The sequence below is a fragment of the Camelina sativa genome, chromosome 16, assembly GCF_000633955.1.
Source record: "Camelina sativa cultivar DH55 chromosome 16, Cs, whole genome shotgun sequence".
Classification (NCBI taxonomy): domain Eukaryota; kingdom Viridiplantae; phylum Streptophyta; class Magnoliopsida; order Brassicales; family Brassicaceae; genus Camelina; species Camelina sativa.
Genome location: NC_025700.1, coordinates 8,612,305 through 8,626,624, shown reverse-complemented (window position 1 = coordinate 8,626,624; position 14,320 = coordinate 8,612,305). Strand labels below are relative to the sequence as shown.

The following is a 14,320-nucleotide window of genomic DNA, read 5'->3' as shown; positions in this document are numbered from 1 at the left end:
TTTTTTTTTTTTTTTTTTGTATTTTGCAATTCTCTTCGAATTGGTTCTCTTATGTTATCGTTTCTGTAGATTTGTTTGACGAATTGGTTTTGAATTCGTTTGTTTTTGCTATCGATTGATGTGTTTTTTTTTTTGGTTCTTCGTGGGAATCGAAATTGTGGTTTTGTTTCACTGGATTTGAGTGGAATGTTGAAATTTTCTAATTCACGGTTTGTTCTAGGTATCCGTGTTTTCGTATACTACTTTTGTTGTTTTAGGCCATTGTGTTTTGGGAATCGTAATTTTGATCCGACTGTGTTGTTTTGGGAATAGAGAAATTGATAACTTGAGATTGAATCTAACTGCAGTTATTATTATGTTGTGTGTTACCAACTTATCTTCCTCTGCATGTTTAAGATGATTTTGTTCTTGTTTCTGTTTCTTTAATGCAATGAAGAAATTAGAGGTTGTTGTATAAATCATGTTCTTACTAGATAATTATATCTGACATGGTATGTATATTAACGATATGATTATGTGATTAGTCGTTTAGAGTACGCACTTAGATTGAATGTTAGGTTGTTTGAATTTGGTAATGAGATGTTTGGCCAATTTGTTTTACTGCAAGATTTTGTTTATAGTCATTTGCATTGTCATCTGCTTAATACGCTTCAGTTTGGATTCTTTGGGCATTGGATTGCAGAATTTTGTTTATATATGTGTCTCTAAGATCTTATGATCTCTAAGCTTCTTATTTTCTTATTTTGTGTGTTCTTACAGTTCTTCTGCGGATCTAAGAGCCTACTTACTATATTGTTTGATTGGCTATCTCTCTGTTTTGGATCAAAAGTTAAGATGCTTATGAAGTTCTTCCCTGCCTGGAATTTTTAGTAAGGACGGGGTTGAACTGAGAGAGTGAGATGGAGATATCAGCTCTTCTTACATCTGCCGGGATTAATATTTCGATATGCATAGTGCTTTTATCACTTTATTCCATACTTAGGAAACAGCCATCCAATTACTGTGTCTATTTTGGCCGAAGGCTTGTTTGTGGAGGTGCTAGACGTTATGATCCTTTTTGGTATGAGAGGTTTGTGCCTTCTCCTAGTTGGCTGGTTAAAGCATGGGAAACTAGTGAAGATGAGTTATTAGCTGCTGCTGGTCTCGATGCTGTTGTCTTCCTCAGGATGGTCCTTTTCAGGTTACTTATTGCTTTTTTTTTCTTTTTCTGTTTCTTGATTTATTCTACAGTTACTTATGTTACGTTTCATAACCCTCAGGTTACTTATTTCCTCTGTGTTTTGTATTTTCTGCAGCATTCGTACTTTCTTTATAGTTGCTGTTGTTTGCATTGTCTTTGTGTTGCCTGTTAATTATTATGGGCAACCGATGGTGCATAAGGAAATCCATTTGGAATCATCTGAAGTGTTCACTATTGAAAATCTTAAAGAAGGCTCAAAATGGTAAATGTGATATTGCTTTTATTTCTACCTGTATGCCTCTTTTAAAGATAGTTCAACATTATGTTATACAGAGAACTTAAAAGTGCTGATTTTTTTCTTGTAACATTTATTGATCTCAGGCTGTGGGTTCATTGTCTTGCACTGTACATTATAACCTCAGCAGCCTGTCTTCTTCTTTACTTTGTGAGGACCTCGTACCTTAGTTTATCTCATGCATACAGAATACTTACTCTTGGTTCCTCAATTTAACTTCTTTTTAGTTTTTTTCCCCCAATCTTTTGACATTTTTTTTATACTGTAGGAGTATAGGACCATAGCAAAAATGAGGCTTGGNTCTTTGTGTTGCCTGTTAATTATTATGGGCAACCGATGGTGCATAAGGAAATCCATTTGGAATCATCTGAAGTGTTCACTATTGAAAATCTTAAAGAAGGCTCAAAATGGTAAATGTGATATTGCTTTTATTTCTACCTGTATGCCTCTTTTAAAGATAGTTCAACATTATGTTATACAGAGAACTTAAAAGTGCTGATTTTTTTCTTGTAACATTTATTGATCTCAGGCTGTGGGTTCATTGTCTTGCACTGTACATTATAACCTCAGCAGCCTGTCTTCTTCTTTACTTTGTGAGGACCTCGTACCTTAGTTTATCTCATGCATACAGAATACTTACTCTTGGTTCCTCAATTTAACTTCTTTTTAGTTTTTTTCCCCCAATCTTTTGACATTTTTTTTATACTGTAGGAGTATAGGACCATAGCAAAAATGAGGCTTGGACATATTACTGGAAGTGCCTCAAAGCCAAGTCAATTTACTGTTCTTATCCGTGCTATTCCATGGTCTCCTGAGCAATCTTATAGTGACACACTGACCAAATTCTTCACAAACTACTATTCATCCAGCTATGTGTCCCACCAAATGGTCTATCATAATGGCATCATTCAGAGACTGCTGGTACGTATTCTTCTTGGACCAGTCAGATTTAACCAAACAATTATTCAGCCCACCTTCCTCTTCGTTTACTAGTCAGATAGGTCAGATTAAAACTGTCACCTAGAAACTTTAGTAAAAAACTGTTATTGCTCTTTGAGATGTGAAAATTCTTGCCAGCTTTAAGTGTTTCTTTTTCTTCCACTATCTATTTTTGTTGATAGCTTTCGTAGTTGGTGTAATACTTCATGGTTCTGAAGTATTATGTGCTTGTTGGATGTTATAAAGGGTTATTTATTTGATAACCACATGCAGAGATTGATGATATTTCAGAGAACACTAGATCTAATTAATTCTAGTTCAGCTAAAAGGAATTTTATATTAGACACATATTTCATGGAGTATAAAAGGATTTTTTAGAGGAACTCTGTTTGTATCATATCTGTACTGCTTTCATTCATAGTTCATGATTTTTGATGCTGTGGTTGTTTCAATTTTACCACATCAGTTTCTCATTGGTTCTCTGTCATGTTGAATGAAAACAGAAGTTGTTAGAAATTGGGTAAATTATATGTGGACGGTTTGCGCTTGTGATATTATATTTGAGATTCATTGTTCTGTGTCATAGAAAAAGTGTGACCTATAGATTATCACAATTTCTGTCTCAGCGTGATGCGGAGAGGATGTGCCTGAGTCTAAAACACGTAGCTCCTGAAATCAATTGTAAACCGACTTTAAGGCCATGCACCTTTTGTGGAGGACCCACAGCCACAAATTCTTTTCATATCCTATCTAATGAGGGGGACAGTGTGAAAGGAATGGAGCTTGGTGAGTTAACTATGACTACGACTACGGCAGAGCAAGTAAGGAATTCTTCTGACTATCCCTGATCTAAGCATAGAATGTGGTTATCTGGTTTGTCTGTTCAGTTCAGTTTTAAACCACCATTAATGAGTTGTAGTACCATAAACACTACGACATTTTTCACTTTTCTGCTAGAGCTTAGAAGTAGTAGTGCTTAATTTCATATACCCACAATATAGAATAGTTAACTGAAGCCACAGATTTTTCTGCGTTTTTTTAGGAACGTCCAGCTGCTTTTGTGTTTTTCAAGACACGCTATGACGCTCTTGTTGCTTCAGAGGTTCTACTATCATCAAATCCTATGTTATGGGTGACAGACTTAGCTCCGGAACCTCACGATGTGTATTGGAAGAATCTCAACATTCCTTATCGACAACTTTGGATACGGAAAATAGCAACCCTTGTTGGTGCAGTTGCCTTCATGTTTGTTTTTCTTATTCCTGTGACCTTCATTCAAGGGTTGACTCAACTACAGCAGTTGTCTCATGCCTTTCCCTTTCTAAGAGGCGTCTTGCAGAAGTGAGTTACTTGCAGGTTCCTTACGCGTGTATACATATATGCTTTTGGTTCATATAGACATGACATAGCATTCTTTATAGATTTGAAACTTGAAGAGAAATCAAATATCTATGTTCTTGTTTTGTTTTATCATCTTAAAAGTTAATCAACACTTCAAACCATTTTGCAGGAAGTTTATAAATCAGGTCATCACAGGGTACTTACCCAGTGTGATCTTGATTCTATTTTTCTATGCCGTTCCACCATTAATGATGTATTTTTCGGCCTTGGAAGGATGCATTTCACGGAGTATAAGGAAGAAGAGTGCGTGCATCAAAGTCTTATATTTTACTATTTGGAATGTGTTCTTCGTGAATATATTATCAGGGTCTGTCATCAGACAGTTGAATGTCTTTTCTAGTGTCAGAGACATACCTGCACAACTTGCAAGAGCAGTGCCAACACAGGTGATTTACCCATAGCGTTTTTACAGTTCAGAGCAAAAGTTTGAATATTTGCTAATGTTCATTTTCGACAGTCTCTTGGACATTAGTTGGGTTACATTGTGCCAAGATCTTGCAACTTTAATAATTTTGACTATACCAGAGAATATTAATCCCATTGGAGGAAATTTATTCATTGTAGATTCATATGGGATTAACATTTTCTGGTTGCTTGTGACCTCCATTGCTTGAGAACCTTCTCGTGTTTCATATAAGTAAAATGAAAATGTATTATTGTTTCTGATAATGGCTTTATCCATGAATGCAGGCTGGCTTCTTTATGACCTATTGTTTCACATCTGGTTGGGCCAGTTTGGCTTGTGAACTAATGCAGCCTATGGCTCTTATCTGGAATATGGTAGCAAAAGTTGTTTCCAAGAACGACGATGATTCATATGAAACACTTAGGTTCCCATACCACACCGAAATTCCCCGGGTGCTTTTGTTTGGGCTCCTTGGTTTCACCAATTCAGTCATAGCACCACTAATACTGCCGTTTTTGCTGATATACTTTTTCCTTGCATATCTCATATATAAAAATCAGGTAAGTGTGCAATCAATACGTTCTCTGATCTTTTTTGCACTAAAAATCCATCATAATGGACTTGTATCTAGCTAAGATGTAAGAAAATTGGATTTGTGCTTTTGGAGTGATTGCTTCTGCAATGCTTATAGTCATGTATACCGTCATAAGAAGAGGCAGTAGTAGTGCCAGGCTCAGGCTCATGCATCAGAAAACTCTGTATATAATTTTTAAATGACAATCCTCCCTAATCCTAACAGAGTTGTTTCTTTTTGCAGATTCTAAACGTGTATATCACAAAGTACGAAAGCGGTGGACAATACTGGCCTATTTTTCACAACACAACAATCTTTTCGCTGATCTTGACACAGATTATAGCTTTGGGGTTTTTCGGATTAAAGCTATCAACGGTTGCTTCGGGTTTCACCATACCACTAATTCTTCTCACTTTGCTTTTTAGTGAGTATTGTCGGCAGAGGTTTGCGCCCATTTTCCACAAACATCCTGCCCAGGTAGATGAAATGTAACCAAAACCTTTGATGTTCCTACTGCAGGTTTATGCGTTTTCTCGATGCTTAATAGATGGGTTTCTTTTTCAGGTTCTCATAGATATGGACAGAGCTGATGAAATATCAGGAAAGATGGAAGAGTTACATAAAAAACTGCACAATGTATACTCACAGATACCATTACACTCTCAGAAATCATCTACTAGTAAAGCTGAATGTAGTACTACTCCTTTGGTAAACCAGGAGTTACCAGATCCTAAAAAGTTGAAGCCAGGTTTCGAGTTCATACAATTGTTTGTGTATGATTTCAGATTTTTTACTTGAATACAGACTAATGGGACTTACATATTTCAGAGGAAGGGGATGCGATAGCTAAAGAGTTATGGGGCTTCCAAGGCAGTGACGCTGGTCATGAACATGATGCTAAGCCCTGTCCCAGTGCTTCACCAGACCATCTTTCTCCAAAGATGATTGAACTTCACAAACGGAATTAACTAGACAGAAATCATCTTTACTAGTGAAGTAATCATGGAGGCTCCAACAAATCAGCGCTTTAAGGACAAGAGTTTTGTCGTGGGCTCAGCTCCAAAACCAATGTTACTGGGAATAGTCTCACTCACTTGAAGAAAAGTGTATGTAAATTGTTTTTGGGATATTTTATCACTTTTCTTCGATGGAAATTCTTATTGAATCTGTACAAAACAAATGGAGGAAAGCATTAAAGCATGTACAGTCTTCTTGCCGAGATAAAGATGTACATTTCATAGTTACTGCAAGAAGAAATGGAAGTGTGTATAGATTTGCTAAGAAAAGGATTTTTCTTAATATTGTGGAATATGTAGGAGCAAAAGAGCTCTTTATTCTTCTAACATCTTTCTCACATAGAATCTTCAACCATGCTTTGTTGGAAGAACAATTTTTGGTTCACAATAGCCAATGAAAATACTACATTTATTTTAGAATATCGTATTATATATATATGTCATCTAATACTATATATCAAAATAATAATAAATTAGAGGAAAAAAATATGTATATTTGTAAAATCGAAATCATCATTTACTAACCCAAACCAACATAATATTTGAAAAATACATTAAAATAGCACCAAAACAAGTTTTATTGAAAAATGTTTTATTTAATTTACAATATTTTATTTAATTTATAGAATTTTTTTTATAGGTTTGAGTTCTCTATTTTACATTAGGATATTATTTTTTTAGGGATAGAGTTTATTACTAAAACATGCTCAAAAGTTATTCACTACAACAAATATGTACATTGATAGCAGACGGATATAGCTCATTTTCCGTCACTGCTATGAAAGATGAGATTTTTTTTCGCTTACTTTTTAATAGCATCTTATTAACGCTATGATAGGAAAATTATGTAGCGGGAAACAAAAGTGACTTTTGTCCGCCAATACTTAGTGAAATTATTCACTTAATCGCCAAATAAAAAAAAAACCCAAAAACTCGACACACTCTCTCTCTCTCTCTCGTTACAACCTAAGCTCAACCTAAGAAGATTTCTTCTTCTAAATTCTCTGTGTGTGCTCAAATTCTTCTAAATTTCTTATCAATTCTTCAGTTTTATCGCCGTTTGTGAAAAGCCCCAATTTCGCCGTTTGTGAAAAGCCCCAATTTCGCCCTAAATCTCCATATCCATCGCAATTGATAGCTCGAATCCATTTTTGAGGCATGTCTTTCTTCTTCCTCCTAATTTCGTTATTTGTTTCGATTATTTGTGATTTCAAACAGCTTTTGATTTCGATAAGGGTCAGATTTAGTTATCTGTTTTGTTAGGGTTCGATTTATCTAGATTTATTTCGTTATCTGTTTTTTAGGGTTCGATTATTTACAGATTTTGAGAATGTGGAGTTTCGAATCCATCTGTTTTGTTAGGGTTCGATTATTTACAGATTTGACTCAAAAATAGCTTTTGGATTTGAGTATTTGCGCCTTCATAAACTGAACGATTTTTTTTTTTTCCCAAGTGTTGGTGATTGAAATGTTGGGGAACTGAAGCTTCTCATTTCTCTGTACTCACACAACAGGTTAGTATCACTCAACCAATAGTTAAACATTATTATTACACACGAATATTGGTGATTGCTATGTTTTGTCCTTTGAGTCTGATTCGTATAAATAGTGATTAGATTAGTGAGATTTTACACAGTTAGATATTGGTTTAAGAGCATCTGTATGTGTCTGAAGTAGTGCAGTATTGTCTGAATTGTTGCTTAATGTGAGCTTTGTATAATATGTATCTCTATTTTATCTATAAAGGTTAAAATTTATATTATAACATATAATGTTGGACAAGGCATGGGTGCATCTATGCAGGTAAGGAATTATATTTCATAATTAGGTTTTATTTTGGGTTTGGATACTTTAAGATGTTCTTTTAGTTATGATTTTTTTCTTTAATTATCCATTGAAGAGCTGATCCTGGTTATAAAAGTGGAGCTTGGAAATTTGTAAGGGATGTGTCTGCGGCTTTAGGTGACATAGAAATGATAATATGTCCTTGTAAAGACTGTCGTAATGTAGTACGACAGTTAAACAGTGTTGTGGTTGAGCATCTTGTAATAAGAGGGATGGATGAGGCATACAAGGTGCATAGTGATTGGTATCATCATGGAGATGTGAAGTCAGTAGATGAATTTCAAAGTAAACCAACTCAGTGGAATGAGGAAGTTTTTGAGTTATATAAAGCTGCTGAATTTTTTGATCAAGAGTTGGCTTTTAGAGGTGACTTAGCTGACCAACCTGTGGGCGACTTAAGTGAGATTGCAGAGGGTGAGGACCAACAAGAGGATGAGTTCCTTGCAAAGATCCGGGATGCTGAAACCCCACTATACCCTAGCTGTTCAAACCACAGCAAGTTATCGGCTATTGTGACTTTGTTTAGGATTAAGACACATAATGGCTGGTCGGATAAGAGCTTCAATGAACTGCTTCAGACATTGCCAAGCATGTTGCCAGATGGTAATGTCTTTCACACATCATTGTATGATGTCAAGAAATTTTTAAAGAGCTTTCATATGGGATATGAAAAGATCGACGCATGTGTTAATGATTGCTGCCTCTTCAGAAAGAAGTTAAAGAAGCTTGATAAATGTCCCAAATGTAATGCTTCACGGTGGAAGACTAATAAGCGGACTAATGAGGTAAAGAAAGGTGTCCCACAGAAAGTATTAAGATATTTTCCAATTATACCAAGGCTGAAGAGAATGTTCAGATCAGAGGACATGGCTAAGGACTTACGGTGGCATTACACTAACAAGAGCACTGATGGAAAACTTCGACATCCAGTAGATTCTGTTACATGGGCTCAGATGAATGAGAAGTATCCTTCATTTGCAGCTGAAGAAAGGAACATACGGCTTGGGCTGTCNAAGTGATGCTCCAGCATTTTTAACAAATCCAGATGAAGATCACCTCGCCAAGCTTTTAGGACCTGACAATTCTGGTAGGCTGAGGGCAATGGGTAGAGGCATGAGTAAGACCAAATTAGCTTGTTTACAAATGCAGAGCAAGTGTATGGCTGAAATGGAAGAGCGGCAAGTAAAATTAGTAAAACAGGTCAATGCCTTGGAAAGTGAACTTGGCAGAATCAAGAATCAGGTTAGATACTTAAGAGTTCTCTACTATTCATCAGCCAGTTAGAGTAATATAAATTGATGTTATTTTTGTTTATGTTACAGAGACCAGAAGCTGAAATGGATGAAAACTCAGCTGCAAGAGTAACATATTCTTACTTCTTTTCATATCAGCTAAGTGATTCTTCTTAGTGTCGTTTATGATTCTTAGTTGCTCATGAAATTGTTGCAGAGTGTAAACAAAAGAGCACATCCTAAGTGTGTGTTTGTTGATTGGTCTGACATTGATGAAAATGTTGGTGAGGGTCGGATTCTTTCTTCTGATCCGGATGACATAGTGAATGACTGTCGTCTTGGCCCTTATGATCTCAAAGTGTTAGTTGAAGCTGCATATAAACCAGATGCATTTCTATGGAGACCTGCACAAAAGATCTTTCATATGAAAGAAGCTGTTGGACATATAATCGCATGGCCAACTGATAAGTGTAGACTGGTAGACAACAACATCCAAATGGAAGACATTGCCCCTATGGTATTTATAATTTCTAGCAATGTGTTAGCAATGTATTACCCCTGTCTATAATGCTAATTAATTATATTGGATTTGTTTACTGATTGTGTTTAACAGGGTATACAAGGAAACAAATGTAAACTATTGGATTTGTCTAAGGGTGACGTCATTGTTGCTGAGGGGCGTTGGGAGACACAAGAACCAAGTGCGTTGGTTAACGGAATTCCTCTTGGACCAAAAGCAGTTAAAGTATTTGTGGATTCAGTAAAGCAGCCTGATACATCACTATGGAGACCTACAGCTGAAATGTCATTTCTTGAGGACTGTTTGATGGCTTACGTATCTTGGCCCCTGAGTAAGGTTGATTTTGAAAATCCCTCAACTCCAACTGGTCAGAATGCTACATCACATGCTTCTTTGTCTGCATCAAAGGCCAAGTCTGCAGCCACAGCTTCTAAGTCTGCTACAGAGTCCAAAACTTCAGCAACAGCTTCAAAGGCTGCATCGCAGGCCAAATCTGCATCTATGTCTTCTAAGTCTGCATCTGGTTCTGAGTCTCCTGTTGATGATGCAACGGGTCCAATATCACCAATAAAGAATACTTTACCATCACAGTCTCCTCTCAGGAAGTCTCCAGTAAGTGTTTTCATATGTTATGAAGTTGTTTTTGTTAATTATATGATGACTGATGGTTTATATTGTAAACATGGCAGCGCATTAATAAAGTTATTTCCAAGGAGAATAAGAAGTGCAAGTTGATGGATTTAACTGAAAAGAATAGGGTTGTGGCTGAAGGACGATGGGGAACAAATGATCCAGAACATAAGGTTCACTTTACTCGCTTGGGTTCTAATGCAGTTAAAGTGTGGATAGATGTTGTGAAGGTGAAAAATGTAAAAGTTTGGAGGCCATCCGATGAAATAGAGATTATTGAAGATGCACTTAGCTCCTGCATTGCTTGGCCAGAGAACAAGGTCATTATGTCTTAAACTGATGGTTTTATTGTGTAATGTTAAGTACTTGAGATTGCTTGTTTATTTTGGATGTTCTTGAGACTTTGATGGTAAACTGATGTTCTTGAGACTTTTGTTATGTATTTTGGATCTGAGACGTTTATTAATCAGATTTTATGAGATTTTATAAAACAGGTTATGTGTGCTATAATCACATATCAGAAAATGCTATAAAAGTACAGGTAAACGTTATGATAAAAGAATATACCATAGCACAGTAAACAAGATAAAACAGCATTTCGCAACAGCTATATTAGATATGTATAACATAGCACGAAAAATTAAATATTGTATAAATTTTTGCAAAATTATAATCTTGATAATACAGCAGTTTATTAGAGCTATGCTATAAAACTATAACATAGCACGAAAAAACAAATGTTGTATAAATTTTTTCAAAATTATGATCTTGATAATATAGCAATTTCTTAAAGCTATGTTATATTTTTATAACATAGCATACGTAATAAGTGCTATTGTATATGGGGTACATATAATAACAGTGCCCTAAAACAGCGCTCATGAAAACGCTATCAAAGACCTATGATAGCGTTTTTCTCTGGTTAACAATGTGCATATTTGTTGTAGTGATTATGTGCTTCTATATTATATATTTTCCTTTCGATTGCTCTTTGCACTAAAAATAAATTAGGAAGCATTATATTATAAGTACTACTAAGTCATTTATAGTATTTGTAATTGTTTTTTAATAATTTAAAACATATCATTCATGTAACAAATCTATCTGACTATTTTGTTACCGATAATTACAATTTTTTTTACTAAAAATGAAAATAATCTAAATACTTTTTAACTTGATAAAGAACTTTAAAAGCTCAGGTTAACATTAGTATGATTATAATTTTGGCGTAAAATTTCTGATTTTATATAAAACGAGTTAAATGAGAAGTGTAAGCCAACCCTAATCCACCCATCAAACTCATATCTAAAACTAACTACCTGTATATATTACAGTGTTCAAGAAAGCGTTAGGTTGTATATGGGCGGTGACCCAACGCCTAACACATAGAATGATTAATCAGAACCTAAACGATTTTTAGACAGTTTAGGCGTTTACAACATAAAAACATTATATATATAATATAATATATAAAATTATGTAAAAGTATGTGTTAAAAAAATAAGAAAATCATAAATCATAAACAAAAGTTCGAAAAATACATTTATTTAAGTTACCTTAACAACATATGAGCGTTTATAATTACTTATACATATATAAAATTTAATAATTTAAATATATGTAGTTAAAAATCAAAGATAGATATAAATAAATTTTCTGTAATTTTAAGCGATTTAAACAGTTATCTAAGCGTATATTGAGCATCTAGCACCTAGACGGCGCCTAGGCGGCCGCCTAAACCACTTTTTTGAACACTGATATATTATAATATGGACTTAAAAATCTAATATTGAAACTTACAGTTTGCATAACAATTAAACTATACTAATTTAAAATAAACTATAGTAAAAAATTATCTACACATACAACAAACAACAACAATATCTTTAATCATTTAAATCGTTACTTTATTTTAAAAAAATACTAAAAATATCGCGGATTATATCCTAGTAAATATATCATTTTTAAGCATTATTGAAGCATCTTAATGGACTTATATTTAACTCGTGAAAGTTTGGCTACTTATCTATCCTTGATTGTTACTCCGTCTGCATATTTACATTTTAAAAAGAAAATGAATTTTCTGTAATGATAATAGTCGTGTGTAGTTTACCAATTAGCACTACCAGATCCTGAGAAACTGAAGCCAATTTATATTTAAAAGAGATGCAACTGTGCTGCAATGGTATCAAATGTAAATATTGATTAGACGAAAAGATTTTTAATATATAATGGTCTTTCAATACACAATCATACTTCAGTCATTTCTTATTATCTTGGTTTGAACTTCATTGCGAAAATAAGGAAAGACAAAGAGAGCCCTACAAAACAGAGAACAAGGTTCACCGAGTTGATTCAGTTTTTGGTATCTTAAATGTTGATTGATGAGTTGCTTTTTTGCGTTTCCCATTTGGCAGGAACTTCGAGAGACCATTAGTTAAGGCAGAGGTTGTGACCAAGGAAGCTCTAAGTAAGCTTAGTGCCTGCAAAATAAGTGTAGTTTCCGAAGAAAAATAAGTAAGAATTGTCTAGCAAGTAAGAGTAAAAAAGTTTGTAGTAGAGACATCATACCTCAGGTTTTGCCAATGCTGATTACTTGCTCCTCAATATCATTGATGTTCACTTGCAACTTACTCAATTTAGAAATTGTGGAGGATGAGTTCATAGCAGTGATATGTAGATCATCCGACACCATAAAATTTGTTTTTCCTTTAACAAATCCAATACCAGGAGAATCTGAAGTGCCTTTGGATTTTGGATTCATTGGACTTAACTCCACGATTTTTTGACCTGATCGAAGATTGTTTTTCTCAATTCTTTTGCAGAGCTTGCTAGCATTATATTGAACACCAGAAACTATAGTTACCAAACATTCATACTCTGGCACTTCCTGGATAATAACATCAAGAACTTGTGCACTACAATTGTAGAAATGAGGAAGCACACATTTGGTAACTGTAGCTTCTTCCTCCCCCTCTAAGTCTAAGCTCAACCGTTTCACGATTCTACACAGGTTCCAAAGACAACCCATATTGGCATTGTCATTAGATAAGTCTTTCACAAACTCAAGAGGAATGGCAAGAAACGAAAAAAGAAAATCGACGAATTCTTCTCCGCACTCAGCATAAAGAATGACTCTATCCACCTTTCTAACAAAAACTTTCAAGGTTTGGCCTGCAACTATGCTTTCCTGCACCAATGGAGTCCAACATTTCCGCTTCCTTATCACACAATTTTTACTGAGAAACGTGTCTGTCAAGGGAGTATCTGAATTGAATAAACAACCTAGCAAAGTCACCACCTGCATAAATCAATTAAAAAAAAAAAAAACAAAGTATGAGACGTGAATAAAACAAAGTATGAGACACAAAAATAAATAAAATCTGAAAGTAAGACAAGTACCTCATCAGAACCAACTTTAAGAAGCCTTTCCTGCAGCTTGTCAAATCCATCATAGCCAAGATCATTGAGAACACTCAGAACATTACCGATAGAGTTGAAAACCACTTTCAGATCATCAGTGATGATGAAAGAACTTCTGCAACTCAGAAACACTCCATCACCTTCGTCTTGATCTTCTTCCTCAATCTGAACCTCACGGTTCATTAGTTTCCCACAACTACACAATGAGTTGCAAATATTGCTGTATACCTTACTGCATGACTTGCCATAAACAAACCGAGGGCAGACAAAACATTTGGGAGACTCAGTATCATCTAGATTCAGCTTTAGCCGTCTGCAAGACTCTCCTTCAAACTCCTTGGATACAGTAATAAATCCTTACAAGCTTGAGTCTCAAAATTATCGACACTCATGTCAGAGACACTTTTGTAAAGATTCGTAAAACAACCTACAGTAAAATACTCAGGGTTTTGATGCTTCTCCAATAACCTGACAATGGTCCCCATTGGGAGAGTCAAAAGACCACAAAGCACATCAACAAAATCCATATCAGCTTCAGCCATAACAACTTTGTTTTTCTTCTCATCGATGAGAAGTGTCAAATTAAACTTTAGTTTCTCTGAACTTTGATCCATCAAAACAGAAGGGCAAAAAAAAAAAAAAAAGGTAGCCGAGAAGGAGAGAATTGTGTTTAGAGACAAGTTTTAGCCGTATTATAATCACAATGATAAGATCCAAGGGGTGTTATATAATCTGACATTTAATGACCACAATGACTCCTATTGCCAAACCAAGAAAACTTTTACGCTTCCCCAAGAGGCAAGACCGTATGAGTTTGAATACATGTCCCAAGAGTCTATATATTTTGTCTTTAAGACAA

The 14,320-nt window shown here is 35.0% G+C and overlaps 2 protein-coding genes and 1 pseudogene across 3 annotated transcripts; 2 read left to right on the top strand and 1 right to left on the bottom strand.

The window, feature by feature from the left end:
* LOC104750181 (CSC1-like protein RXW8) lies at positions 724-6,098 on the top strand. Of its 2 annotated transcripts, XM_010471940.2 has the most exons (11): positions 724-1,180; positions 1,296-1,442; positions 1,562-1,625; positions 2,187-2,396; positions 3,041-3,235; positions 3,457-3,755; positions 3,925-4,201; positions 4,506-4,781; positions 5,039-5,272; positions 5,360-5,543; positions 5,624-6,098. In XM_010471940.2, the coding sequence occupies exons 1-11, from the start codon at positions 900-902 to the stop codon at positions 5,761-5,763; spliced, it is 2,307 nt and encodes a 768-aa protein (XP_010470242.1). In that variant the 5' UTR covers positions 724-899; the 3' UTR covers positions 5,764-6,098. The 2 variants fall into 2 exon arrangements, with proteins under 2 accessions (XP_010470242.1, XP_019093086.1); XM_019237541.1 differs by lacking the exons at positions 724-1,180; positions 1,296-1,442; positions 1,562-1,625 and adding exons at positions 1,789-1,885; positions 2,005-2,068.
* LOC104753488 lies at positions 6,842-8,675 on the top strand. The gene is made up of 2 exons (XM_010475736.2): positions 6,842-7,325; positions 7,712-8,675. Exon 2 carries the CDS (start codon positions 7,785-7,787, stop codon positions 8,673-8,675), a length of 891 nt encoding a protein of 296 aa, XP_010474038.1. The 5' UTR covers positions 6,842-7,325; positions 7,712-7,784.
* On the bottom strand, positions 12,611-14,075 carry LOC109129465 (annotated as a pseudogene).

Bases quoted from the DNA above. Each gene is read 5' to 3' on its own strand.
- LOC104750181 (XM_010471940.2), top strand. From the start codon at position 900: ATGGAGATATCAGCTCTTCTTACATCTGCCGGGATTAATATTTCGATA. The intron at 3,756-3,924 runs GTGAGTTACTTG...ACCATTTTGCAG, and splicing joins CTAAGAGGCGTCTTGCAGAA to GAAGTTTATAAATCAGGTCA. The intron at 5,544-5,623 runs GTTTCGAGTTCA...TACATATTTCAG, and splicing joins TCCTAAAAAGTTGAAGCCAG to AGGAAGGGGATGCGATAGCT.